The 26481-nt window shown below is 36.6% G+C and overlaps 2 protein-coding genes across 2 annotated transcripts; one reads left to right on the top strand and one right to left on the bottom strand.

Moving 5' to 3' along the window:
- The first annotated feature begins 211 nt into the window (after positions 1-211).
- On the top strand, positions 212-18489 carry terb1 (telomere repeat binding bouquet formation protein 1). The gene is made up of 18 exons (XM_088939162.1): positions 212-251; positions 874-993; positions 1345-1473; positions 3619-3747; positions 4145-4205; positions 4333-4448; positions 5665-5787; positions 6575-6727; positions 7093-7224; positions 7619-7744; positions 8021-8145; positions 8593-8898; positions 9266-9549; positions 10815-10888; positions 12293-12463; positions 17356-17438; positions 17842-18048; positions 18363-18489. The coding sequence occupies exons 1-18, from the start codon at positions 212-214 to the stop codon at positions 18378-18380; spliced, it is 2397 nt and encodes a 798-aa protein (XP_088795288.1). The 3' UTR covers positions 18381-18489.
- A 999-nt stretch (positions 18490-19488) lies between these two features.
- LOC148817172 (uncharacterized) lies at positions 19489-25707 on the bottom strand. Its single transcript, XM_088938696.1, has 2 exons — positions 25498-25707; positions 19489-22321 (listed from the first exon to the last, which is right to left on the bottom strand). The coding sequence occupies exon 2, from the start codon at positions 22314-22316 to the stop codon at positions 19977-19979; it is 2340 nt and encodes a 779-aa protein (XP_088794822.1). The 5' UTR covers positions 22317-22321; positions 25498-25707; the 3' UTR covers positions 19489-19976.
- Between the last annotated feature and the right edge of the window lie 774 nt (positions 25708-26481).

The following is a 26481-nucleotide window of genomic DNA, read 5'->3' on the forward strand; positions in this document are numbered from 1 at the left end:
AAAACACGATTCATTTGGTATTAGACCATTATAAGGTATATCTGTAATTTTGAAAATGTGACTATGACTGCATTGTATTTTTAAACATTAAAAATGATCTGGTATGTTAAAAGGCTGGATTATTTATGCATTTATAAAATGAAGTTCAAGCAAAACATCTGTATATTCTAGTACTGTAAAGTAAGGGCTTCAGCCTGAAGAGGTAAGGAAGATGGATGTTTCAGACAAAGAGGTGGAAATCAAACTCTGTGGTAAGATCCTGTATTATCTAAATGTTATATTACTAAAAATATCAATATTCTGTTACTGCATATTAAAATAAGTAATTGGAGTGTTATCTGTATCAGTTTGAAGTGATACATGTTTCCATATCTTGTCATCGCTGACAGAGGCAGATGTCCGTGTTCTTGGTGATTGGATTGTGTTTTCATTTGGTGCTGAGATTAAATCAATAGACTGGCATATGTGTCCATTATATTAAATTGGTTCTTTCACCTCAATTTGTTCAAAAGCCTCCCTAAGCAGGAAGCATCGTGTGATTTGTGAAATAATGTAAGTTATGAAGGTGTCTGTGATATAAATTGTTCTGGCAGTGCCACAAGAAAACAGCGACAGCTGAAAGCACCCGACAATAATAGTTAAAGTCCAGCTATGGGTTTTACTTAGAGCTGCAGTTATAACAGCTTTTAGTAGACAACATTTAATTCTTGGAAAGGATGTACATTCTTAGTTCTGTTATTCAGATATGTAAGGCCATTTTGTATACTGGTCTTTTTTGGGATGCTTCAGTGTATGAACTTCCTTCCAGAAGATATATTAAAGAAAATTTTAAACCAAAAAGGTACACATATTTATTTCTTGTAGTGTATTTGTGAATTGCAGGGTTGAAGACAGACATTAATTTGCTGATTGAGTGTCTAAAATATCAGATGGATGACCCACATTCTCAAAAGCAAGTTCTAGTTACCATTCATTCCATCTGCCAACAGAACGGTTAGTTTTTTTCTGTTTTTGCTATTTTGCTTTAGTCCTGCATTTTTTAAATCTGCTGTGTTGAAATCTTTTATTATGAACCTTACAGTGTTATAAAAGGACAGCGCAATAAATTTTAATGCAAAGTGTATTATTAAATCTGTTTCGTTTAAAATTTCAGAAGGTACAGGACTTTTTCACTCATTCTTCATTGTCTTCATGTTTGGTGTGGAGATGGAAATGATATTGGAATTGTGAAAGCTTGTGAAAATCTTGTCAAAAATAGGAGTATTTGACATTTGTATGTGGATTAGGGACAAAAAAGATTCGGGGTGCAAAACACACTTTACTGCATCTTAAATTGTCTTTTAGGCGGGATTGTAGATTATGTCCGCGAGATTGGAGGTGTGATGTTTGTGTACAAGCTTTTCAAGTCTGTCCAGAATTCGGAGGTAAAGGAGGCAGCTCTGTTTGCTTTAGGAGCATTTGCGGAGAAGAATGGTATGTGACATGTTCAGTTTGTAAATAGTCTGCTTTACTTTTTAGTCCTTTGTAATGCCTGTTGAGTAATTTTGTAATGTTACTTTTTTGGTTCTTTCTATATTTTTATTTCTATTTTTGACATTTAGTCAAGGAGACAAATTAAGCTTAAATGCATATTAAACTTATTTGAATAGATCCATCCATTTTTTTTACTCCTGTATCCAGTACAGGGTTGTGGAGCCTGTTCTGGCAAGCAGCAGCTGCAAGGCAGGATACACCCTGAACTGGATGCCAGTCCATCACAGGGCACACAGACACAGACACGCACGCTCACACCAAGGCCAGTTTTCCTAGAAGCCAGTTAACTTACCAGTATGTTTTAGGACTGTAGGAGGAAACAGATGCACACAGAGTAAAATCCACACGAACCTGGGGAGAACATGCAAACTCCACACAGATATTACCCCCAGAATTGAACCTGTGGCCCCAGCATTGAGAGGGAGCAATGCAAACCACTATGGCACCTTGCCACCCTATTTGAATAGATATTTCAGTTAATTATGCTGAGCATCAAAATAACGTCATAACTCATAAAAACCTGTTATTCACATTATCAGGAAAATTACAAAAACTTTTTGTAGCAAGTGCAGAAGCTTTTTATTGAGCAGACATAGGCAAATTAAATTAGACTTATTAACAGTTTCTATAAAAATCACATACTAGCACATTTAGCCCCTGTTGGACACAAAACAAGCTGTACATCTACGATGCTGTTTGGTGGACTTCTGTCTTATTTCTCTCTTAGAGCCTATTCGCTGGTCTATTAGCCATAGGTGCCACATGTCATCTCAGCTTATCCCACAAATTTTCAGTAGTGCTTGTGTCTAGTGCATCGGCATTATTAACATAACTTGCTTGCTAGTCTCCCAAGAAAGCCGTAGTTACATGAGCAGTGTGAGGAATGTGCTGGACTGTTGTCATGTCAAGCAGAACCCACAGGAAGAGCTACAAGTTTTCAGTCTTTTGTAGTCAGGTTGCCATCTACTACAATGAGGTCTGTAGAAACCTGGCACTCTTGCCCAGAACATCACATGAGGACTGCCCTGTCCATCTTGATGAGATGTCTCTGAGGTCTCCCTGGTCTCCCAGTGGCCTTTCATTAATTGGCTTTGTTTAACCACAGCGTCTTGTCAGGTTATAAATTTGATAAGTCGGGCATATTGATTCTTTTCTGTATTTTTCTTTCTCACATTTCAGGCTTAGACAGTGAAAAAACATACATCGTGATAAGTTGATTTTGATCATCAGTATACGTAAATCATAATCAAGGTCTAGTTGCATTTGTTTCTAAGGAAATTAGATAGATGACACTGTTTCCCATATTAGATAACTAAAACGTATTTATTAAAATAGTAAGTTTTCGGTTTTTCAACACTAGAAATGGAAACTCCTGGGAATTTTGCAATGGTTTTTTATTAACCTTTACTTAAATTAATCTTTATGTACCTGGTACTACATATTTATCAAAATTAAAATATATGAACACATATGACCTGAACTGGCTCCCTGTGGAATTTAAAATAAAAGTAAAAAAACGTGCTTCTCGTGTTTAAGTGGTTGAATGGTTGGCTCCTCACTACAATAGTAAATTGTTAATTCCATTAACACCTGTACAGCATCTGCACTCTTTGATTCCTGCCTTCTTACAGTTACTCAAACAAGGCTTTGAGCACTGGGAAACTGTTCTATTGCTTGAAGGCTGTGGAATGATCTCCCAGCACAGATTAGATGTTGACAGACAACATTTTTAAATGCTGTCTTAAAACGCATTTTGTCCTTTTTTACATGTAATTCTGTTTGGTTTATTATATTAATTTGTGTATACTGTCTTTAATGTTTTGTTGACCACCTTGTGATAATTATAAGTGTTGTTCTGTAATAAGTGTTGGAAATATTTTAGTAGTTGAAACTTGTCATTCAAGTGATAACATTGCATTAGTATTATGCCTTAATATTATCAACAAGGACTACTGGGTACTGTAAATTGAAATAAGAATGATCTGTTATTGTAATTACCTTTATTGAAAATCCAAGTTTTGTGATTCTAAATATAAGATTAATCTCATTGGCAGATGGATCTGTTTGCCTTTTTGCTTTTTGCAGTATTTTGCCAGCAGGCATTGTGCAACTCAGAATTTCTTGCAGAATTAGCACAATCACTCTCACAGGACTCTTCTCTGAACCTCAGAAGGGTAGCAGTCTACATGATTTCAGTGCTGGTCTCCAATAACAGTAAGCCACCCTTAAACTGGTGTGTTTCAATTGTTTTTTCAGTAAGAATGATTTCTTTTGAACATCCATATGCATGGTTTATGTTTAACTTAAAGTAAAAATGTTATGTTAAAAAAATAACAAATGGCAAACAAGCTTTTTTGTGGAAAATAACTCCCTGACCTCTCAATTAATGGGTGTTTGTTTATGTCCCTCATTTTGTTATCCTATCCTAAACTCATCAGTATTAAATATGAGTTGAAAGGGATTCTGCTCAGATTCAATTCTGGGATTCTGGTCAGTATTAAAAAGGATTCTGTTCAGTTTTATGTAATTATTTTATGTTAATGCTAAAGAGAAGAATAAATATCTTGATCTATACTTCATGAACTGTTAAGCCTTTCACTTTTATTTACAGAATCTGGACAGTCTCTTGTTAAAACTACTGGCTGCATTGATATCCTGTTGAACTTATTCAGGTAATATTGTGATAATACTGGATCATACTCTGATCACATCTCTTTTCAGATGGACTTTTTCTGTTAGTGTAAAGAAAAATGATTACATACAATCCATATTTTATCAATCTTTTTTTCTGCTTCTTAGAACATGCTTTCCAATCTCAGAAAAGAACATAAAACAAGCAACCTTCAGCCAGTACTTCTGCCTATGGACTTCTGTGTCCAGCGCTCTGTGCAGCTGTGTCAATAACCCGCAGAATGGTATGTTAATTTAAAAAGCTTGTTATCCATGAAATGTAGAGAACACTTTTTGAAAAATAATGTTTGACATGTCATTAATACAAGTGACTGTTGTCATTTTTAAATAGAAAATTGAGGAAATGTGCTGTTTTCTGAGTATCGATCTTGTAAAATTATTCTTAGAAACAGAAATTTGATCGTTTATTTAGAGCTGGCGTGTCTGTAGGTCTTCTAGTTTTCTTTAAAAAGCAGCACTTTAAAGAACCAGTTGTTAAATTGGTCCAATTAAGCTGATATTAGACACCTTGGACACCTCTTGTTGAGTACATTAACTTTTTTCATTTTTGCTTTTGGCAAGATGGTTGCATGGACCTTAACGCTTTATAGCTCTTAAATCCTGCATTTGATTTGAAGTGGGGTGCCTGTTGTGTGGAGTTTGCATGTTTGTGTGGATGCTTCAGTTTCTTCCCATTCCTGTCCAGGGCGTAGTCCCAACTTGCACCCGTTGTTTCCTCTTAGACTTTGGGTTGTCGTGACCCTTAATCAGGAATAAACAGCTTTCTGAGAATGACTGGATTGATGTTTATTATTTTTCACCTATATTTATTACATTGTTTCCATTTAATTTTATTTATTTATTTATATGCCTGTTTTTACTTCAAAAGTAATCAGAATAACATTCCTCTGTGATGACAGAGTTTTCAAGTAATGATACTGCTATTCATTTGATTTTGCTTTTGTTAAAAATATTAAGAGTTGAAGAGAAAATATTTTAAAATACTGTATAGTCCCTTGTTCATGTCCATTTTATCCCTTTTGCTGCACCAGCGTCACAGTTGATACTGTGAGATTTTAAATTCATGTTGACAGCTCTAGTTGAGGTGAATCACAATGTTGTCAATACAGACATTTCATGCTGCATCTTTCCACATGAATATTTTTTGCTCTGGACATCGAAGGTCAAATATGATACATTTTAAGTAGACTGCAGACAAAGCTGCCATGAAGGGTCCCCTTGTGTTTAAGTAAATTATATTTGGTTGCTGCAGTCTTTTAAATTTTTTAACACTTGTAGCCATCATGTGCTAGCTGGCTGTTCCTGCTGTCACATTTTCCCTTTTAGTTTCTGATTGATTTATAATGCATATGACTTCCCTTACAGGAAGGGCACAGAAAATATTACTCTTTTTTAACTTTTTATCCTAAATGCCTGTTTGTCCTGCTGACTTCCCAATAGAAGAGAACCAGCAAATATGCACAGTTGCCTTTCCAGTTTCCAATGAGTGGCTGCAGAAGCATACTAGAAGAGATATATTACAGCCCATTTGTTCATTTATCGGCTTGACTGTTGCAAATAATTGTAAGTATCTCATATACAGATAGTCAGAAGAAATATTTTGTAATGAAACTAAATTCTGAAAAAAAAAATAGAAGTAGCTAAAGACACAAATATTCTATAAAACAGATCAGTGCAAAATTTTGTATTAACTTGTACTGCTAGCTGATGCTTCTGTATGTATGGAAAGCATGCTTTCTGACCCAAGAACAAAAATGCTAGTGTTACTTTTGATTTTAGAGCTGCGCTGGGGTACCACTGTCTTATTTTCCATTTTGTGTTCCATTCAGGTTTTATCAAGAATACATTAGCTGTAGAGCTACTTTATCTGACAGCACTGATGTGGGCAAAATTTGATGTTTTTATGTTTGTGTGCTGAACCTGCTAATGCAAAATCAATTTTTAAGTTAGGAACACTCAGTCTGCAGAAGGTTCAGGAAGGATAATATTTTATTGGCATTCATTAAAGATACTGTTGAAAGAATGACTGTTTCTGCTCATTTCTAGTGTAGATTTTGGGAGACTTTCCAATGCTAAAAGAAACATAATGTTTGTAAAAATTTCACATTTTTCTATTGTACTGGGCTGAACATCTGAAAGAAGGCTGACAAAATAAGTCTGGGAACTTCCCAGCTGTCCACTGTTGGGATTTTACATAACATTATTACAGTTCTGTTTGAAAACAGAACCTCTTTTATCTCTTTTTGGAGAGATGTTAGATTGAAATTGATTTTGTTTCTGCTAGTGTAAGGTTCAGAAACTTGCAAAGCAGATACGGTTAATCGTTGCCATTCCTCTCTCACCCCTGTAGCCTGTGCTCAGAGGTGCTTTGCCACATCTGGAGGATTGGTCACTCTGGTACAGGCCCTAGTGCAACAGGCCAGCGAGTCAAACAGGAGCCCCTCTGCCTGTGATCTTGCCATCATGATGACAAAGACCCTGTGCGCTTGCATAGCAGATAATGGTGAGCGGGGAAATAAAATAGCTCAGTAATTTGCACAATATCTTTTTGTGACAGCCAGAGACATTATTAAAATAATCTTTTTCAAGTTGTACTTGGGTTTGGATAAATAGTAAAATCAGGAATTTTAGAATTTCTGGATTAAAAAGAAGAAATCCATTGCCTCTTGTTTTGCATTACAAGTTGTGATTAATTCTGTACTGCACTTTTCAACTATGATCAAAGTATCTCTGCATTTTCAGCACTCTGTCTTTAGCTTCACATCTTCAAATACACTATAGACAAAAGCAGCAGAGATAGTTTCCTGTTAATTTTTGTTTTAAAATCTTCAGTTTTTAATATTCGTTTTTTTTGCCATTTGCCATCAGCTCCCCTTGGTTCAGGCCTGTCTCAGTATCGGCTAGTTCCCAGGCTTCTGTCCCTGCTTTCATGTACAACGTTGGATCCACAAGACCTGTTGTGCATTGTGCTCACTCTTGGTTATTGTGCTGAAGCCTGTGGTAAGTGTGACAGAAAAACTTTCAATTTAGAAGCTTCGAGGAATGAGATTGAACAGGCACATACAGTATGGTGTCACCTAAAGAGTATCATGGTAAGCATACCATCTCATGTGTTTTGCATATGTGTTAGAGGCATACCTTTTTGTGAAAAATACTTTATTTGAACTGTGGACCTAATTCTTGGTTGAAATAAAGAGACTACTGTTATTTGCATTTAATATTGAAAATGTAAACTTGTGCTTCACTGGTTATTGTATATCATTGTCATTTTGGTAAATGAAAAAGTGTGACTAAGGCTCAGCTTTGCTTTCAGATATCCAGTTGGGTTTTATTAATGTCCATCTTTTTGTCTTCTCAAATTCCCTTTAATGAAATGAGTTCTTCTCTTCTGAAGAGGAGCACCAGGTCCAGCTGTTGCAGAGTGGTGGCCTGCCCAAGATGATTCAGTTACTGACTGAACCTCAGGAAGAGGAAGTGAAAAAGGCTGCTACTTTTGTGCTTCAGACCTGCAAACAAATCAGTAAGCAGAGGGCAAGCAGAATTTGTATAACTTTTTTAAATTGAAACATTGCCTGTGTACCTTAATGTAATAATTTATAGTATACATTTTTAAAACAATATTAATAGAAATATTAACTTTTAGCTTAGTTGAAATTGATCCAATACAAAAGATCTGTTTTTTGGACTTTACAGGCATTTCTTGGTATAATATTTTGTAACACTTTTTAAACTGTACAGTATTTGCAGTAGAGCATAATTTCCTCATATGGAGACATTTATTATTTTTTCCTTGAAGCTGAAAAACTAGCAGTGGGCCTGAATAGTCAATCCTGGGACAGCAGAAATGAACTGGATAGCTATAAGACGTCAGCAGAAGAAATGTTAAGGAGGTTTGATGCAATAAAAAAGCAGTACTCTGAGGTGAGCCAGCATCTTTTCACCAGTCTATTCAGATGTTTTCAAATGTTTGGTATTCCATATGTATATGACATAGTCAACAAGTTACAGTATGTTTTCAGTAAATAGCTAACATTTTGATAGAAATGTGATCATCCAAAATAATATTGAATCAAATAATATGCCCTACTGATAACTTTGGTCATTTTCTTTCCTTTATTGCTCTGTTTTTGGAAAGGGTTAAAAGGATTTTCAGTTTAGATAAAATAAAATGGGTGAAATCCTTGCATCAGTTAGCTACTAATAAAAAGTGTTAAAGTGTTAATAAATACACTGCTGTCACATCTTATTTTTGAAGATTAATAAGACTAAAATATATTGTTATTAATATAGTCTATAATTATTCATTATATAAGCTTAATTTATTTTAATAAGATTAAAAGATGTATTGCCTTTTATTCCTTTGAGTAGGGCCTGCACAGGAATGATGAGTCTGTTGAGAGTTTAGGTGATGAGTTTTGTAGCTCTAGACACCAAAAAACTTCAAGCTGTGGAATAATGGCAGAGGTGAGGCAGAACTCTGCCTTGCAGCTGCCTATGGAGGCCCCATACAGGACTGCGAAAGGGAGCGATGAGGCGAGGGACAGGCTCTTCCAGTGGTATAAAACCATGAAGGCGAATAGAGAACGTGCTTCAGATTATACTGCACCAAAAGGCACAGGGAAAGAAACAAATGGAATAATTGGAAGTCATACAAGGGACCAAAAGGTTCATATGGTAAGGGACCTACAGGATCATATAGTCATATAAGTTTTCTATGTGGTACATTGCAGAGAAATTGACATTCTTTCCTGTCATGAAGGTTCATATCCTTTGGTTGTAACTTTTTTACACTGTGTTCTTTATCTTGGCCATGTTCAGATAACTAGAGCTGTTAAAATAAGCATGTACTTGGCAGTTGTTCTGGTTAGCAGCACAAGATCTCTGTGACAAATGAATTGAGTACTCTAATAGATTGTTACCGAGAGTGGACTTTTAGTTCCAACTAAGGAACTTTTCCAGCATAATACTCACCTGCAATCAAAATTGATTTTTTTTTCTTAAACACAATAAATGCAGTTATTCCATAATGTTGTGTAACCAGGACCAAGGCCAAATAATCTGGGCTAACAAAGAACAACAAGGTGCTGCAAGCAACCCTGCAGCACAGCACTATTCTGTGAACAGAGAGGAGGTGGGCAGGAGCAGTGGAACATCAGAGCCACAGGGTGGAGCTGTCTGCTCTGGAGACTGTAAGAAACACCACATCAGTTGTGGTACATTGAAGAGGAAGAGCAGTCTGCCCACCTCACTGCCTGTTTTGGGACAGCCAGAGACATTAAGAGAGCCGGACAGAGATCACAGATACCCTGCTAGGGACTCGCAAAGGTATTCTCACTATAGAAACATAAGCAGCAGCTTGATTATTATTTATGCGGGTACACAGAAGTGCTTATAGATTCATTGCAGTTCTGGGTAGAGTACTAGTACTGATGTACTAAAATACTGTATAAAGTTAATATGTTAAAATTATTTAGTCTTTTATATATATATTACTTTACCAATATATCTTGCATAACATGAATCATCCCAATTAAACCATGAAGAATTCATATTGTGATGTTCATTGCAGATGACTAGTTATATTCCATTGTAGTTGAGCAGTAGTATAATCTGTATTTAAAATCAGTCAGCATAAATTTATTGAACATGAATGCAGAACAAATCTAACGACCTCAGCTGAATATAGACAGACTGATTGTCTCTGTGAATTATGAAAAACAAGTGTATATATATGTTGTCAACAAGGAGCTATATTCTGCAATAACTTTATTCAGTAATTATCAATAAATGAATGGGAGTTTAATACCTTTCGAATATAAGGTATTATATTCCAATCATAATCGGAGCTCCGCACATCTGACATGTTGGGTTGGTCATTCTTTTTAATAATGTGGCCTTCTTAAATAAATGAATCCTCACTAAGGATTTGTCTCAACATTTAACATCTATTTATAGATTAAAGATGTTGTCTGAGCTAGAATATTCTGCTTCTGTTTGGTAGAATTGTATGAAGTGTCATGGTTGTTTTTGAAGGCGCAGCACCTGGTAACGCAGAGTGACCTAAATGTTTTGACAGTTTTGCATTTGAACATTACCTTAAAATTTGGGTTGTGTCTCCAGCTGAGTAATGTCTGTCTTACCTGACATAACCTGTCGTTACTTTTGCATGGCTTGATGTGAACAAGATTCTGTAAGTGGCATGTTAAGAACAATTATTTAATGCATCTATCACTGCAGTTGTATAGTTGTGTAGCTGAATATGCACAGATCATTGGGAGGGACTGAAGTTGCAGCCTCAGCTTACAGCGAAAATGCTGCTCAACTGCTTGTCCTTCTTTGCAAGCTCTGTGTGCAGTGCAACTGGAGAGAGAGAGTGGCCTGGCCAATGCAAACAAGTGTCCAAATATTCCATTTATACTATTGGATGATGATTTCAAAATTTAAAATGTTAATACAGTAGTTGTATCTTTTTTTGTTAATATTTGTGAAATATGGGCCACCTTTTGTTAGATCTGCTTAAGAGATTTTAATAGACATGAACAACAAGAGTATTTTAAGGAAATTTACACCTTTGTTCCACTGTGTTTTAGGCAAGTTGTTTTCAAACACCCAGCTCCACTCCTGAATATTGATAAAAAACAGAAGAAAATTGTGTCTGTCAAAGGTAATATTTGTTCCCTATGTCAACAATTGTAATTGTGTTTAGTTAAATTAATATTTAATAAATTATTAAATGAAATGTGGTGTATGAACTTGATACTCATCAGTTACTTTCATAACTGACGACATGTAATTTCTGAACACCTGAAGTACCTAGGACAAGCATTGACACAGATTTTTGGTTGCAGATCCCATTGTCATATGTTCAGAAATTCTTGACAATGAAATAAGCAATATCCTGAAAACACCAGCATCTGTGAATAAATATAAAAACTTTCGATGCTCAGGTAAGTCTTATAAATATGAGAAAATAAGAACAATAATAAGAAGAACAGTGTACCGTTAGTCTTCTGTTGGGGTTCTTTACTTCTCAAAAATATGTATTTTTTCCTAAAATATTTTAGAAAGCTTGTGAAAGTTTGTAACTTTATTTTATTTCTGTAAATACATTTTGTACATTTATTTTATTTCTGGAAGTTTCACGGACCTCAGAAAATACAATCATAGACTTCAGTGTTATAATACACACCATGGCATTAGAATCCTTTTGTCCAGGTTAAAAAATAACAAATTATCAGCAATAGTTGTCAGCCTTTTTTAACATAAACAGTATCCTAAGAGTATTGGATAAGTCTCTAGATTCACAACAGGCAAGTAATGGGTCCCAGTCTCCTCTAGACACTGCTATTATACTGTACGTTTGAGCAGGGTAATTTAACCCATATTCTCCAGTGCACCCAGCTATTCAAGTGGGGACCAGCATCTCTGGGGGCAACCCTTACATGCATGCCACCCAAGGGACAGTCACTCTGCTGGTTACTCATACTGTAACCAGAATGAACTCTGGCCTAGCTGCTGTGGCACAGTCTAAGGTTAGGATATTGTTTTCAGATACAGTTAAGGAAAACGGCCCACTGTTTGTTACACATATGCCATAACGCTGTAGTGTTTACATAACACAGCATGTGGTTGATTTTCGTCTTTCTGCAGCAGACTCATTGAAGTTAAATCCCTAAAGACAGCAGGCTGCGGGAAATAATCCTATTGCCTGTCAGCAAGGGTGCCCGTTGAACACAATTATGTTCATATAAGAAGGTTGTTCTAATATGGGAATGCCTTGTGGTCAGATAGGACTTTCCAGGAAAATACAGCAATATGGGCTAGTAAAATATGTGACTTCATACCATCTGCACCGCAACAACAAAACTAAGAGTTATGTGATAAAATGCAATTTTAAAAGGGGGAGGGATTTTCAAATGCCTTTAAAGTTATAATTTTTTTAAAGATTAAAAGTGTAAGACTTATATTATGCATAAAGTTGAAATGCAATCGATGTGTAACGTGACTAGTGAGATATTTTTCTAAGCTACAAAACAGTGGCAAGATCTTTGTTTGTTTTTCCCATCAGGCTGTGTGACAGGTGTCCGTGCTCTGAACAGTAGGAATTTCAGCCAGATCCTCCGATCGTGCCAGTACAAATGTGAGAGGCATATGGTACTTTTGGAAGCGGAGGATAGATACAAAAAGGGAATCAGAAAGTTATTAGAAAAGAAAAGAAACAAATTGGATTCCTATAGACGTAAGGAATGTATATGCTTGTAGGAGTTTTGAAGTTCCTGTTGTGTTTTAATTGTTCTTTGGTTTCACTTTAGCCTGAGATACAGCTTTGTAAAATGACACATGAGCTGTTTCGCCTCAGCATGGTTCCTAAAGGCAAACATGGGGACTGGTTATTGGTAACAGTGCACTTTAAACAACACTAACCTTTGTGAACATAATATCTACAGGGAACTTAAAACAAGAGCTGTTGAGGTCATTACACTATAAGGCTGTCAGCTTTTACGGAATGGCTGTACTTTTGAATATATTAGTTTCAGTATAGCTAGTAATATTTCTGCAGGAGATTTACATCGGTCACTTGTATATCACTTCAAAGAATGTAAGAGGTGGTGGGTTTTATTTTAAAACTGTAGGGTGGGTGCTTACAAAGTGCTTTTGAGCCCTGACTAAACAATGTTGCTGACTCCAAGTAGAAAGTAGGTTTGCTGTAGTGGATTTGCAATATCAAGTGGAGGATTTCATGCACACTGACATACAAAACTTCAAGGACTTGTATGCTGTGGGTTAACCTAATTGAATGCTGTTCAATAAAATAGAAGCTTGTCTAGAATATGTTCCCATAATTCTATGTATAAAGTGTTTCTTTCAGAAAATAACTTTTTAGCATTCTATAATGCATTTTCATCATGTTTCTCTTATTTTTCTCATGTGTATTGTTGAAAGTTATGGGTAAGGATTTAGTACACAGTATACTTAAAAAAATATTCCTGTTGGAACTAAAAGACCGCACTGAATTTTAATAAAGTTTTTCTTAAAATCTGCACTGCAACATTGATTCAGCTTTGTAAGTATACATTATTAAATGTAATTCACTTATAGTTACTTAAAATGCTACTCACATTCAAGATGGCTAGTGAAAAATTACTTCCTGCAGGCTATTTAAAGACAGCTTGTAGTTCAGTTCTGTGGTGGTCTGGTTATTATGCTTCACTGAGAGGATTTGTCATGAAATGACTGGGCTAAAAACATGAAGAGCAGAAGGTCTTTAATTGATTACGAAGAAAAATAAATGTATCTTAAAAGCATTTAACACTCTTTTGAAACTCAGTGTGATTTGCTTATAATAATGCAATCCAATTTGCGTTTCATCTTTTTCTCCCTAGAAATCTCACTGACACCATTGGGAAAACAGACATCTTTCAAGAAATATCCTAAAAACCTATGTGATAAGGCAGAGGGAGAGTGTAAGAGAGGTCTTTTCTCTTTGAATATATGTATATATTAATATAACATGTAAGTTTTTAGTTTTATTGTTTTACATTTACCATTTGTTTCTTTTTTTCTCCAGGGATTACTTTGACTCCTGTAAAAAAGTCTTTTATTTCCAAAGGTAAAACTCGTTATGTAAGAGCATATACTATTTGTGTATATCAATTTATTTAAAAAATATTATCTAAGAGAACGAATGTTACACCCACACCAAAAGAAAGTTATTGTGTAATCACACTAGTGATGTAGCAAGACTGGAAACATAAAAAACTTTTTTATAACACATCATTTTCAGTGTGTCCTGACCGACTTTCACACTAAAACCAGAACTTCAATGTTGTATGACATTTAGATAAGCATTTTATTTAAATTTTTTTTAGTCTGTGCTGTGTCTGTTTTCATTAATTTCATTCAGACATGAATATAAGTTTGGAACTTTTATGTCTGTGAATCCTGTGTTTTTTATACTGAATGTATTCAGCAGCATACCTGTGGAAATGTTCCAGACATCCGTAGCTCAGACAGTAGCACGAGAGGCTGAGACAGATTGTAATGCAAAGCCTTCTGAAGCAGACGATCCACATAGCAACACAGGAGCAATCATACTGGGGCTCTTAATTTATAAATTATTCACAATGACAGTTTCAATTTTAAGTAACCAGGATTGTGATTTAGCAGTTTCAATAGTGCCTTGAAAACCAAGGTCATGGTACAATATTTAGAGTATATTTAGCGTTTTACTTATTGTCAATGGTTTTATTTATGTTTCCTATTGATTTCTAATCACTCGTTCTCAGCTCTGATTGATCTACAATTTTAATGACATTAAAAAGAAAAAAAATACATTTAGTTAATTAAAATAAATAGCTGTTTCCATGATTCATTTTGATATGACAAAAGGCCAGGACAAACACTGGGTTACAGTGCATTAGGGATGTAACTAATGTAATTAGATAGTAAATGCTTTATATTAATTTTTCAAAAAACTGTAAAACTATTAAATCTAAAATTGAAAGCAATTATGATAATACTGTTGTTTTAGCATGAAATCTATAATTATTTGAATTCTCATAGTTTTCTAATTCTGTCCTGACCTTAAGAAATTTCTCCTTTACGGAAGTACACGATTAAATATATTTACTGTACAACAGCACTAATCTGTAACTCTTGGAGCTTTTGAAGGGCACAACTCAAAGTCTTTCCACCAGATATCACAAGTCTGCACATGATCAACTTTATTGGCTCAAGGTGACCTAGGAATACTGGTTTAATCTTTGGCAGTCAATATACAGTATATACAGCGTATGTTATTTACACACATTGGTCATTGCTTTTGCAGCATGTGCTGATAGCAGGCAGATCAGATGATGTAATGTTTTCAGGAAGGGTTTCAAGTAAATTAGTAGTGGATTTTCAATACGAGTTCCTCTCAAATTGTGTGGGGAGCAGGTGGTCCAAGGGGCCCAGCTGTGATGATGAAAGGATCTTGAATGCCTGCTCTTGGAGAAAGTGCACCCTATTGCATTAAAAAAATCTGTCCATTCTCTTTAATTTTGTTTTGTGCTGTTTTGTATTGTGAGGCACTTAGAAACTATGACTTCTGAAGGTGTTATATAAATGTTTTATTTTATACCTTTACTAATGAATGGATTGCTATGTCTCAATACAATTTGGTTCAGTTTCATTGTTTCAGCTTATATACATTCATATATCATTTGTAATCTTATATTCCTCCCTGGGGATAGATAAAGTATTTTGAACTGAATTGAATCAGACTTAAAATTCAAAGTACAATTTTGGTAAAAAAAAATTTCAATGGTTTATTTTACTCCCAGTGAATTTCAACTCAAAACAAATATATTTCAGGAATAATTTTATTTGTGACTATATTGATAGATTTTTTATTATTTGCATAATTAAGTCCAGTGGATTTTTTAATGGAAGGATATAATTTGGGACTGTTCTGAAAACAGGATGCCAGAGTAACACTTCCTTTTTGGCTCCTTCAGGTTTCAGTGTATAGCCAAGAAAATTATTTTCTGCACTTTTTTGTCTTCTTTACAGACTATGTTGAGGCCATCATTAAGAACACATAAAGCTTTGGAGCCTTAAACATCAATGAGGTTTTAAGAAAAAAAATTAAGGTTGCCCGATTTGCACTCAGTCTAAAGAAGAAGGTTTTGAAATAAAATGCATTATGCAGTTAAGATGTGATTGCTTCAAAACATCAGTACAGCCCTTAACCAACAATACAGTTTCTATAAGTTTTTTTTTAAACCAAAATGCTTTTAGAAGTAGAAAATTGCCGAAATTGAACATAAAGAATTTTACTATAACACGTTTTGAGAATGCGACGTACTGTACAGTTTGGTATAGAATATTCTAGAATTTGAAATTGGTCTATATATGTTAGAAAATGTTTATTTTTGTTACTTAAAGTTACTTTAAAACCATGGTTGGTTTAAAATATTTTCCTAAAAATGGTTAAAATGGGGCGGCATGGTGGGGCAGTGGTTGGCATTGTTGCCTTGCGGCACTGGGGACCTGGGTCAATTCTGGACCCAGGGTGCTGTCTGTGTGGAGTCTGTATGTCCCCCGTGTTCACATGGGTTTCCTCTGGGGCTCCACACTTTAAGGACATACTGGTATGTTAATTGGCATGTGGAAAACACTGGCCCTCATGTGAGCGTGTGCACTTGTTGCTTTTCGGGATAGGGTCTGGTTCCCCCACGACCCTCTATGGATAAAGTTGTCAGAAAATGAATGGATGGGTAAAACAGGTTTTGCTTTTCAATGGCCTCTTCCACCAGGCTCCTTCCCCATTCCTTTCTTTCTGTTTTTTCTAGTTTAATGTGACTGATGCAAAATTGTCAATGTTTTGGTTAAGAATTTACTAAACTTTAAATAGCAAAATAAAATTAATCTTTAGTAAGCTGAATACAATTCCAGGCTTCATTTCCATTCTCTGCCATACGCATTTCCTTCCTTATAGATGAAGACAAAATTCTCAAAGCTGCATTCTATTAGTTAATATTTTCATTTATTCTTTATTAACTTAATGTGATTAGCACACTAAAACAATGTTATTCTAAAATAACACATAATGCATAATATGGCAGTTTGTGCCAAAAAGATGATGTCGGTCATGGTGCTGTCTTCATTTCGCGTTCTGTACCTCCAAATTTCAATAAGAATACAGTTATCGCACTATAGCAGAAATTACTATCTGTGATTACACTGTAAACTTAAAATGAAGTTGACAGCTGGGTGTAGAGTTGAAAACAGAAACAAAATTTGTTAAAGTGTTAAATTCAACATGACATCTGTCAAAGATTTGGATCATTTCTGAGAAAAAACTGAAATGTGATCATCTCAAAAATGTAATATACATTTGGTGTGTTTTAAACTTCTTGGTTTACTTTTATAAAATTACTTTTTAAAATGATTTATCCAGTCCTCACCTAATGTGTCATCAACTTGCCTTGAAGCCACTAGATAAGCATTTACTTCACTCAGTATCCAATGGAAATGCACATACTGTAGTTGGTCATCAGGGTATATCTATCATTTATACTTGACTTGTTTCTGTACATGTATTTTTTATTTTGGAATCCTTGTTTTTTTGTATTTTTTTAAATACAGGCTTGAACTGGATACAAAATGGGAGAAGGCCAATTGCTGCTGATTGCCAGGAGAAAGAGAATGGAAACATCTATTCATCTGATGTAATTAATTTAAATAATTTTAGTATTACTTTTCTTTGTGGCTTGAGAGAGTATTCCAAATTTCATTAGTTTTTTTAGGGAGTGATTTATGAATGTTTTATAAGCTTTCCAGTCAGCTGGCTTTTCACATTGATATTTAAACACTGAAAGATAAGAGAATTTGGCCTGTTTTTTCTTTGCAAATATTAACACATCTTAAAAGAACTTGCAATAAACTGAAGTACAAAAATCTGAATCTTGAAATGTAAACCAGCATTACAAAAATTCCTAAGAAGTTCTGTTTTGCTTTTTAGAGGTAAGACATATCCAGAACAACAATGACGCAAGCATGTTAAAGTTTAATACGCCCCCTTTTTGTTAAAAGTATGGCAAAGGAAACTCTAAGGAGAGTTATTTTTGTTAGGAATCGATAGAGCCTTATTTCAGTGAGTCAGCCAGGACACAGGTAGCTACAAGAAGGCAAAGAAAGAACTTCACTGAGAAGGAAGTGCAGTATTTGTTGGATGGAGTGAAGAAACTGGGTCCTCGCTGGAATTCAATACTTTGGTCCTATCCTTTTCAGAGTGGACGGACAAATGTAGACTTGGCAAAGAAATACAGCAAATTACAAGTAAGTCCACATTATTCCTGTAACAGTCATGTTTGTACATTTTAGAAATTTTGTTCAAGGTTTGTGCTAAATATTCAATATTTACATAAATAGCTTTGCTTTTTTGGTACTTTTTCTACCTGTGCAGTATTCAGAAACAAATGATTTTTTAATTAACAGAAAAAATACACATTAAACAGAAATGGTTCATTGACTGGTGGTACTTTAGGGTTTTACAAGAAGAATAAAAACACTGCAGTGCTCAATGATAATGCTTAACAGACTGGAAAAGTCTGTGGTAAATTTAGTTGTGATGTTGTTTTTGTCTTTTGCAGAAGGAAAAACAAGACTGAAGTCACTTGAAAACATCAGAGAATACTACACTGTAAAGGATATTGCACACTATTTAAAATGGTATGCTTAACCTTGTGAAGTATGTCTAGCTTTTAATTGTTTTATATACTTTTAATGGAGGTAAAAATATTCCATTGTTTGAAAGACAACTTCTGTTATCTGATGGTATATAAGATTTGTTTATGAAGTAGGAAAAACTTTTTTTTAAATAACTAAAGGGGGGATTCATATTTTAATTAAAAGGTAAGACAGTTGTGGCCAACTCTTTGGATGCCTTTTTCTAGAACAAAGAACATGTGACCTTCCTCTATTCCAGTGTGGCATTGCTATGATGTGATATTTTAACAGCCAGTGTGCTATGATGTTGTATTTTACTAAATTCAGTGCAGTGATTTTAGTCATTTTTACTGGTCAGACTAATGTCTTGTGTGAAAAACGTTTGTTGAAGGTCTTTGTGTAGAATTACATAATTTTCTTCTCCCCAGTGATTTAATTGAAATTCAGTTCATGGTTCCCTAAATAAATTTTCAAGATGTAAATGAAAGGAAAATATTTAAAATCTTATTTTTTCCCAATTCATATTTAAGAGCAGACCATAGCACACTTTGTGTTCCTTTATGCCAACATGATGCTCTTGAATATTAATTTTCTGTGGTGCACTTAACATAGAAGCTACGATACAAATACTCATTTACTTCCCTTAGGATTATGGGAGTAGAACTGAAGGGCAAAGTGGCAAGTTTTGAGTAATCTATTTTAAATGAGCTATATGGTATGAGTGTAAAACTACAAGGTCTTTGTGGCATAAAACCAGGAGAGCCAATGCTCTAGCTTCTGGAGGACAGTATTAGAAGTCTGTATCCTTCCCCTTGAATATTTCTTCTCAGTAACTACTGTCCCAATTCACTCAATTTGTAGGAGCTCTCTAAACACCTAACAGTATTTCCATGACTTTTTTTCCATCTGTTTCCAGTATTCGGTCAAGATAACTCTCCAAATGGCTGCTTTCAGTGTCATTAGTAAAGATTAGACACTCAAGCAGATTACACACAAACTAAGGGCAATGAATGTTTCCTTTAAAGAATCTATAAAAATCACAAGAGAAGCTTTGTTTAATAGTCTTTTATTATTTCAAAAGCCACACTTGAAGTTAAAATACACATTCCTAAACAGTTTTGATTCCACTATGAAAACGTGAAAAAGTTGCTTCCTTTTTATTGAATTAACTGAAGGATATGCAAATGTCTAAATTCTATTAGATCCTATTTAAATACCATACCAATTAATTGTTTTAATAATTACGTAGAAGTTGCTTCACAAATACTAGTAAATCCATTCCTCATTCACATTTTTAAATCAACTCTCACTCTTGAAAACATTCCGTCAGCTTCATTCACGCCACAAACATCTATTCTGCTGAATAAAACCAGGTAAGGAACAGTCTTATTTTATTCTTAGTTTCTTGCCATTGAGTTCAATGGTTTAGTTTTTTTGGTTACCCAGAACATCCAAGAGCTTATGATATACTTTATTATTAAGCTCAAGGTGTCTGTACATTATTTGTTTCACGTTATCTGTTGAGTAACTGTTTTACCTTAAGCCAATTCAATCTCATTTCCAGCAGCTGTACTTAAGGCGTCTGGTATTTCGCTGCTGGGTTCAGAAGCTTCCTCATCATCGGTTAGATTCAAGTTCTTTTTTAGTTCACCACCATTCCGAGGGTTCGGCTCTTTGGGGGATTCTTCTTCCTTGTTGATGCTGTTCACACATTCCTCATGTTGGGGCTTGGCAGACATTTCAGCGGCCTGCTCTGCAGGTGGAATCTCAGGAGGACCATTCTGTTGTTGATTCTGTTGCACCTGCTCAGGAAGTTCAGCAGACTCCACTAGCTTTTCTTTGGGCTGCTCTGCAGACTCTGTCGAGATATCTTTTTTGCCTTCTTCATTCTGAACCTCCGTGTCCACTGCCTCAACACTTTTGTTGCTGTTAGCACAAGCGTCCTTTGCATTGACCTCTTGATTAGCTGTGGTTAGTCCAATTTCAGTTTCTGAGGTCATCTCTTTGACTGCCTCACTCTCAGCAGGGGAGGGAGTACTAGATTCTTTTTCATGCATTTCAGAGACCCCATCTGCATGGCTATTGACAGCCTTCTCAGACTCGATGGCATACTCTAAGGTTTCATCTTCAGGGAATTCGTTATTGGAATGAGACTCTGAAATAATTATTTCTGGTATAGTTTCAGTTTTCAGAGCTGGGGTTGTGTTTTCTTTTGGCTGTTCATTTAAAATGGCACAAACAGTATCTTGGTTTTGTGATTCAGCTTGGGCAAAAGCAGTATCTTTTCCTGCATGTAAACTGGAATTTAACTCATTGTTCTCAACTTCTTGGGACTCACACATGGATTTTTTGTGCACGGCATCTGGTACTTCAGATTTACATGTTTCGGACTTTTTTTCTGCCCCTGTTTGAGCCTCTGTGGAATCAATATGGGTAAAGTGGGCACTGTTGGTGACCTCAGGAGATGCATCTTGGGCATTTTCAGTAATGCTTTCATTTTTTGTAGCAGATGATTCTTTATCGTCTGTGCTTTCTGACTGTTGCTGGAAAATTTCTTCTGAAATTTCTTTAACAAAAGGGTTTTCATTGAGAGATGAAAGAGCTTCTACTTCAGTTGGTTCTCCATCTTCGGTTTTGTTTTCATCTTCAGCTGTTGGGACAGGTTCTTGTACTGGATCCGAAATAGGCACAGACGTGTGGCTGGGCACAGAATGTGATTCCTCATTTGTAGCCTCTGATTTACTAGACATTTCCTCAAGGATAACATCCTCTGATTTCACCACAGTTTCCTGTGACTGGGTTTTAATCTCCTTTTGCATGTTTGGAAGTTCAGATTCAGCTTTGGGATATGAACTGCGATCTGCAGTTTTTGGTGCAGCTGGCAGTATGTTCTTTTCCTCTTCTGCTGAGGCCTTGGTGATGGGCTCAGTTTTGTGGATGTCAGTATTTTCCAAACTGGTTTTGGCATTTGTAGTTTCTTCAGATGCTACAGAGGAGCTTTCTGGTGTCACTCCAGTAAGAGGGGAAGCACTTTCTGTTTTTTCAGTCTCCTCCCCTGAACATTTTCCTACTTCCTGGGAGGCTTCTTTATTTTCTAACTTAGCATCTAAAACTGGGACAACAGTCTCTTGTAGTTTTGGAGTGATTTTCTCCTCTTCTTTTACAGGCATGTTTTTTGACTTTTCCTTAGGAGAAATTTCAGTACACTGGGAGTCCAACACTGGATTTGGTGAAAGTGGATCTCTTTCTTCTACAGGGGCCTGCTGTTCTATTTTCATGCCATTTGCATCTGGGCTTTCCTGTGCTTCTTGGTTGATGGTTTCATCAGATTCCTTTTCCTGCTCTGAGTTTTCTTCTTTCTTAGCAGATTCAGGCACAGTCTCTTTTGATTCGGAAGCAGTTTCCTCTGTAGGTTGAGCTGCCCTATTTTCAGTCTCCTTAGTGTTGTCTGCCTGGCCCATTTCCTGTGTTTGATCAGTTTTGGTCTCCTCGATTATAGGCTCTTTTTCCTTTTCTTCTGTCATTGTGACTTGTGCCACTGTGTCTTGTAGTTCTGCAGCAGCAGCTTCCTTTGCAGGTTCAGTACATCCATTTTCTGTCTTGGCTTCACCTTCTTGACCCATTTCCTGTCTTTGAACAGCTTGTTCCTCTTCAACTTTAGGTTCCATCTTTGATTTCTCCTCCAGGGTTTCTTTGGAAACATCTAATGTGCTGGTGTCAGCTGGCTGTTCAGCAGAAGCTGCCTGTCCTTCAGTTTCAGTTTTGCTCTCGGGGGCCTCATCTTGTTCCACTTGGCCTTCTGCAGTCTCGCTTTTTTTGTTACTTTTTGGGTCACTGACATCGTACCCCTTCTTCTTCTTACTCAGCTTACCTCCCATGTTTCCTAGAAGCATTAAAGCAGAATTATTTCAAAGAGTGAGTTTGTGATTTTGACTGCAGTCCACTGGCCCAAAAGAAACTAGATGTAGTATCTACCTCAATTTCCTTTATCAAATGTGGGACGGATTGCATTAAAAATGAACTCTTCATCTGTTAAACACAATGTGCATCTACACAAGCCTGTTTTTGAAGACAAGCCATTCAGGACCTGAACTGGTACTTCTTTTTGCTCACCATTGACTGTTTTAGAATATCATAATAAAGGGAGCTGTATTTGCCTTATTCTGGAGGATAACTGTCACGCACTGGATATTGACGCAAGTGTATCAATTGACTTGTGAACTAGGTATAGTTTTAGATAACGTTCTCTACAGAAGAAGCCCTTAAGGGTGTAGAACCAACCCTAGTCCTGGCATGTCCCAATACATTTTTTAATTAGTAGTGTTTAATTACTGGCTAAAGATTATCTTCTGGTATTAATTTGTCCCATTCAGTACCTACTGTATACTTTCAGTTAAAGAAAAAAATCAGAAGAGCTTGCAGCCCCCTAGGACCAGTGCTGGTGACCCTATTATCAGGTAGTGTACCCTGCTGCTGGGACAGTATTATGTATAAAAGGAAAAAAAAACAAACATGTTTTTCTGGTACTTTTCCTCATTGTAAACCATGAGAGGAAGTGTGGTCAAGTGGAACGAAAGCCTGCTCATGCAGCAAAAAGAAAAAAACTGAAACAAGTGGATGTGAAACAGCATGAGGAGCTAGACATCACGTGTTAAGACTCAGGGGTTAGCTTTTCGGTGCCAGTCTCCTGTAAGAGCAGAGCTTATCAATGCCACCTTGTCATTTTTCTACATGCACTTTGACACACTGTTCTAGCATACCTTAGTGCAGTAGAGAAGCCACTTTTCCCTATATCCATACTGTATATACGTTACATTTTATAGATTTTTTAAAATATGTATTTTATCCGTCTAATTTATAGAATAACACGGTTTGGGAACAATTAACAGAAAATTCAAATGTATATATAACCAAAGATGACTATTAAGCTATTGCATTATCTAGATTTTACGTCACGTAAATAGTTTTATTAGCTAATTGGCTTACTACTGCTTTTTCAATCGTAGAAACTGAGAAATAGCGAAAATTAAAGTAGGGCAAATTGGGAATATAAACCAGAGGAGAAAAAACGCCTTCACAACCCGTCTTGTTTTATGCCCTCAACGCGGAGGAGATAGTGGTGTGCATTTGCTTAATTCCGAACTAAAAACAGCTAGGATTGGTGGAATAAACGTGCCCGTATCCCAAGCATCCCAAAATCGACATTCAGTAACGTATAGGTATCACGATAGCATGTTTATATTTGAGTTTTACTAAATCAAACACTGTCGTTCAACTCAGTATGTTATTTCACCATGCGAAGATGCATCGACTTCTGGCTGCGGCAGGAATTGGGCTGTGCCGTGTGTAATGGGAGCTGTCCCTAGTGCTGCATCGGGACAGTCAAGCTGAGCTACCGAGTATTGAGTGAGCTGTGTGGAAATCCAGATCCTGATATAGCTTAATTACTGCTACAAGTTCCCTATTGTATCCCCAAGAGTTGTTATATGCGTAGCTTCTCTATTCAAGTGGGACGGCGCTAAAGAGTGCCAATTAATTTAATTGGCTGGTTCATTTCCCTGGATTGGACATATTGAGTTCAATCGGTTTAGTTAGAATTCTTAGAAATTGCAGCCTTAAAACGACATTTTTCGCTCCTAAAGCATTAATGGGCTTTATGAACCCAACAGCTAGAGGAGAATGAAATGTCAGCTGCACAAAAGCGCCGGAGTTGAATGCAGAATCAGCTTCCACATTACCAACTCCGCGTCTGCAAGCTGGGAGACAGATACGTGACGAAATAAACATTTTTTAAATGCATTCACTTTAGTAACGCACACCGCGCTGTCCTGCAAGGTCTGTCCTCCGTAATATGCTTGTTCTTAAGTGGACGACAAAACAAAATCTGATACCGCATTAAAGAAATACTTCTGGCCAACCCTTAAGAGCGTGCGCATTCGTAAGCCAGTACAATATCTTTAACTTTTTGGTCAGGTTTAAGATGTTGTTCTGCCAATCCATTTTAATTCAAGTTAACTCCTCCAGGTTAAAGACTGATCAGACTTCGCGAAACCAGCCCAGTTACCGGCGAGTTGTAATGGTAAATTATGAACTTGGTGCTCACGTTAAAACACTATTCTACATAAAAAGGGGCAAACGACACGCCCTAAATCCCCAAGACGCCCCCCCCCCCTCCGGAATGAGAAACAAAAACCAAAATCGGCAGTTGTACCAACTGAAACGATAAGCTACTTCAATGCCCCCTCCCCCTCCCGGTTCGCGTTCAACATCCCAGAAGCAAACGACCAGCGGAAGCTCTAAGTAATGCTGGTATGCGCATATAAAAGGTGTGAAGTTTGAAAGGCATCTTAACACTTAAATCCACAGTTATTCATAACCCACCAAGGCAGTAGAAACATATCCGCTTTTAAAGACAACGGATAATCCAAATTCGGTTTGAACAAGTGGCTTGTTCCATTGATTGGATGGTGTGCATTTGATTAGCTAATCCGCTGACCTAAACGATTAGCGAAATGCATACTGATGTATAAGAGAACCAGGAACGGTCGAGGTTAACATTTTTCCTAATGCCTCAGAATAACGCTTTGTAAAACTGGTAAAAACGGTCAAATTCATCAGCTGTGAAAACAACATCTAGCCGTATAGATATAAATTACGTCTCTAAAATTGCCTTCATCGATACCGGATGCCCTCTTCTAATAAATCATGCAGCAGCTGAAATCAATGTTTCTGTGTTACACAAACATTCGCATGTATTACAGTGTTCCACGGAGTTATAAATGTACTGAGCGTCTTAAGAAACCCCTTTTCGGCGCTCAGAGGCAGAATACGCCAAGGTATAGCCGGTGGTCACAAAATGCTGAACTGGTAAATCTGCTCATCTGTAAGAAGCGAACACGCATGGCTGGAGAACAAAGGGGCGCTAGTCTGACTCCCCCAGTTCAGTGCCATTATCTGCTACCCCCCAGCCCGCTACCCCTTCCCCAACTCGCCAAAATGGTATAAAACACAGCCTGTTTCAAGTCAGGTTTTCGCCGAAGAAGAGCTCTGAAACCCCACCTGGTTTGTTGGCTAGGACGAAACGCCGAGGAGAGACCCGAGGCTTTGACGCGCTCCCCTGCGAAGCCGAGCACCGACTGCGAGCGGAGCGAAGCCGAGACTGACAGCTGCACCCGGTCACGCTCCCTCCCTGAGGTACAATCCAGGACTGCGCGGCTTCTCGCAAACTTCCCCTCCTCTTTACTCACTATTTGCTAGACATCTGTCGCTAACAAAATCTCTCCTGCCTTCCCCCGTTGCACCCCTCCCATTCACTACATTCCCACCCCCCTCTCTCTCTCGGTGCATATTTCTCTAGATTAAATGGGGTTTTACTCGTTTTGAGAATAATACCCTCATTTTTTCCCTAAGCAATTGCTATAGCAACAGTCTTTTGTACATCAAAGTTACCGATTTAGTTTTTTTCCACTCCCCCCGTAAGCGTTTGCATAATTTGTCAAACGTACTGCAGCGACCACCCCCCCCTTTGCCGAGAAAAAAAAAAGAGGAGAAAACAATTGTGCTCTGGAGGACCATGAATAGGTTCGCTGCCATCAAGACTAAAATGAATTTCCTAGGACTTTGTGAGCTATTACAATGTTAAAGAACTTCATTCTTGTGGAATTAAAAACGTACATGTACTGCTTTACGTAAAATGAATAATTGTATTTCCATCAAGTCATTTAATTCAGATCCCTTGACGAATTATTTCAAATCCCCCCTCTAAAACTGCTATTAACCACGCTTTAATAAATTAGAACTTTATTATTATGAGCCCTTTTATACTTACCTTTACTCTGTCAATATGGGACTCTGGTTAAGTAAACAAATCCCTATGTCATTAACCTTCAAAGTTTCTTACTTATGCACTGTTCAAAATCACTTTCTTCCAATCTTTTGACGTGTTCCAAAAAAAGGCTGGTCTGTAGGCTAACAGTTCAGATTTTTTTTTTGCTGGACGTTCTGGGGGCTTGTTCATCAAAGCAATGCACAACTATAAAAACA

Source organism: Atractosteus spatula, chromosome 21, assembly GCF_055471065.1.
Source record: "Atractosteus spatula isolate fAtrSpa1 chromosome 21, fAtrSpa1.hap1, whole genome shotgun sequence".
NCBI lineage: Eukaryota > Metazoa > Chordata > Actinopteri > Semionotiformes > Lepisosteidae > Atractosteus > Atractosteus spatula.

Coding starts and splice junctions, on each gene's coding strand:
- terb1 (XM_088939162.1), top strand. CDS start 212: ATGGATGTTTCAGACAAAGAGGTGGAAATCAAACTCTGTG. Junction 252..873: donor GGTGGAAATCAAACTCTGTG/GTAAGATCCTGT, acceptor TAGTGTATTTGT/GAATTGCAGGGTTGAAGACA. Junction 7,745..8,020: donor TCAGACCTGCAAACAAATCA/GTAAGCAGAGGG, acceptor TTTTCCTTGAAG/CTGAAAAACTAGCAGTGGGC.
- LOC148817172 (XM_088938696.1), bottom strand. CDS start 22,316: ATGGGAGGTAAGCTGAGTAAGAAGAAGAAGGGGTACGATGTCAGTGAC.